We start from the raw sequence: 2364 nt of genomic DNA on the forward strand, positions 1-2364 counted from the left end.
TATAAAGTATACAGAGGGCTACATAATTCAGAATTGGTCACAGTAAAGACCAAGACAACCCCCCAAAACGTGTGTCTTTATTGGTGTTGATGAACTATTTACAGAAAGAATTCTCTGCCTCGGAGCTGGATGGAGAATAATCCTTTTTATTTTTATTTTTGGCTGTAGCCATGCTGTGAGAATAAGCACCACACTGCAGATATGTCAGCATTACACCAAGAAGGGAAGAAAAAAAAGACCATTCTGAAAGGCCAGAAGAACTGGTGTATCTTGAAGCAGGAAATGTATCACTAGTAGCTACTTGTTTAAGGGGGCAGTCAGGCCTGCAGGCCAGCGGGACACCCAGCCCTGTGCTGAGGCGGAGTGAACTGGGAACCATGCCCAGGGCCCTTCCCTCTCCCCACTCAGCCCCACTCCCTGCTGCCTTGTCCTCTTGGTGGTGTCTGGTTTTAAACTTGCAAATCTCTATCAGTAAAGCAATGGTGAGCACCCCAGTGGGAAGGGCTGGTGAGTTAGGAAGGACACATGGCACCTGGGGAAGGGGTAGGTGAGTTAGGAAGGACGCATGGCGCCTGGGGAAGGGGTAGGTGAAGTAGGAAGAACGCGTGGCGCCTGGGGGAAGGGGTAGGTGAAGTAGGAAGGATGCGTGGCGCCTGGGGAAGGGCTGGTGAGTTAGGAAGGACGCGTGGCGCCTGTGGGTTAATGAGGGCCTGGGTAGTGCCGGGTATAGCATCATCTTGGTTGTTGAGGAGCGTGAGGCTCTCTGAGTCCGGAGGGGCTGGGTAATGAGAGGACACATTTCCTTTCTGTTTATTGAAATCAGGCAGCACGTTTTCTGTTTACTCGCTGAACCAATGGGCTTACTTTCTGAAAAAGAGGGAAGTGCCATGACCCAGTGCCAAGGGGGTGGGAGGGGTGCCCCTTGGTTTTAGACCGACCCTTGGTGGCAGGATCACTAGCTGCGTGCGTGAGGAGTGAATTAAAGGAAAGGTTGTGTCTTGGCATGCTTTAGTTTCGAGTGGCCACGTGAATGTCATCTGAAGAGCCTCCTTTGTTGGTTCAGCCCAGGGCTGTATAAAGCAGGTGGTGTTCTGTCTGCCCTGTGCTTCGCATGCCTCTGCGTGAGCCTGGCTCCTATGATGAGGGACCCAGCAAGGCCTGACTGTGCGCTCTTCTTGGTCCTGCAGCTCCCAAGGCCAGCCCACCCCTCCTGTGGTCCAGCATTCACTCACCCGCCCCCCTCCAAATGATACAAAAGGAAGGGAGTGGCTTCCATGGTTTGTCCTAGTCTAGCACTAATCATATTGAGGGAACGCAATCTAGGAAAACAGACTTGCACTTTTTACCTCGCACACTTTCTCAAGGGTCGGCATCCAAGAGGTGGCCAGGTGGCAGTTCTGCAGAACCACCCACGTTCCTTCCTTCACAGCTTTTTCTAACATCTTCATAGCGATGGGCCCTTGGCCTTGACCCAGAGACAAAGAGCTAAGTTTCGCTCCCCCGTACCCCTGTGGACGAGAATAAGCAAGGTGGGGAAGGAGGAGAAATAGCATTAGGACAGGAAACGTTACCGTGAGCCATACTGCTATTTAATTATGCAGCATCCTTCCACGGTCTGAACACACGCGGCCCTAAAACATCCTTACTGAGTACGCATCCTACAACCGCTTAGGTAAAGAGCAAGTCAACTCATGTAGGAAACGGTCATGGTAATAAATGAAACATTCTGTAGGTTCTTGATTGCTGAGCTAAGGGAGAGAAAGGAAATTAGGAAGACCTTGAACATGAGGAGGAGATGGAAAGGCTTGGTTGTTATGCAGCAACTCCTAAAATCCAAAGCCAAAAACAACAACGATGAATAGACAGATGAACTTGTCCAAATCTTTGAATAGTTATATTTTAACTAATTTAGCTACTGCATAAAATTCAGAGGGAAAAAAATTAACGCTTGATACACACTTTAAAGTTCATTTTTTTCCCCTAAATATGCTTTTATTCATTTCAGAGAGAGGACGGGAGAAGGAGAGCGAGATAGAAACATCAATGATGAAAGAGAATCCTCGACTGGCTGCCTCCTGCACATCCACTGAAGATCGAGTCTGCAACCCAGGCATGTGCCCCGACCAGGAATTGAACTGTGACCTCCTGGTTCCTAGGTCGATGCTCATCCACTGAGCCACGCCCCAGCAGCCCGCATTCTGGTTTTAGATAAGGAGCCATTTCTCACGTCAGTGTGGCCGTTTAGATATCCATGTCCTGGGACTGGGTCAGCCTCCCAAGTCTCTCAAGGCCGAGTGAGTGACACTTTTTTACCTTTTTCTCATCCCTTAGCATTTCAAGTATAAGCAAGTATATATAGTAATG

General features: G+C 49.2%; 1 protein-coding gene across 1 annotated transcript in view; it reads right to left on the bottom strand.

Moving 5' to 3' along the window:
* The window catches only part of DNAH7 (dynein axonemal heavy chain 7), a 147145-nt gene that overhangs the window by 21747 nt on the left and 123034 nt on the right, over positions 1-2364 (bottom strand). Inside the window, 1 exon segment of the mRNA XM_006082723.3 lies at positions 1347-1508. Coding sequence (XP_006082785.1) covers positions 1347-1508 — 162 coding nt within the window.

The sequence above is a fragment of the Myotis lucifugus genome, unplaced genomic scaffold (assembly GCF_000147115.1).
Source record: "Myotis lucifugus unplaced genomic scaffold, Myoluc2.0 scaffold_3, whole genome shotgun sequence".
Classification (NCBI taxonomy): Eukaryota; Metazoa; Chordata; class Mammalia; order Chiroptera; family Vespertilionidae; genus Myotis; species Myotis lucifugus.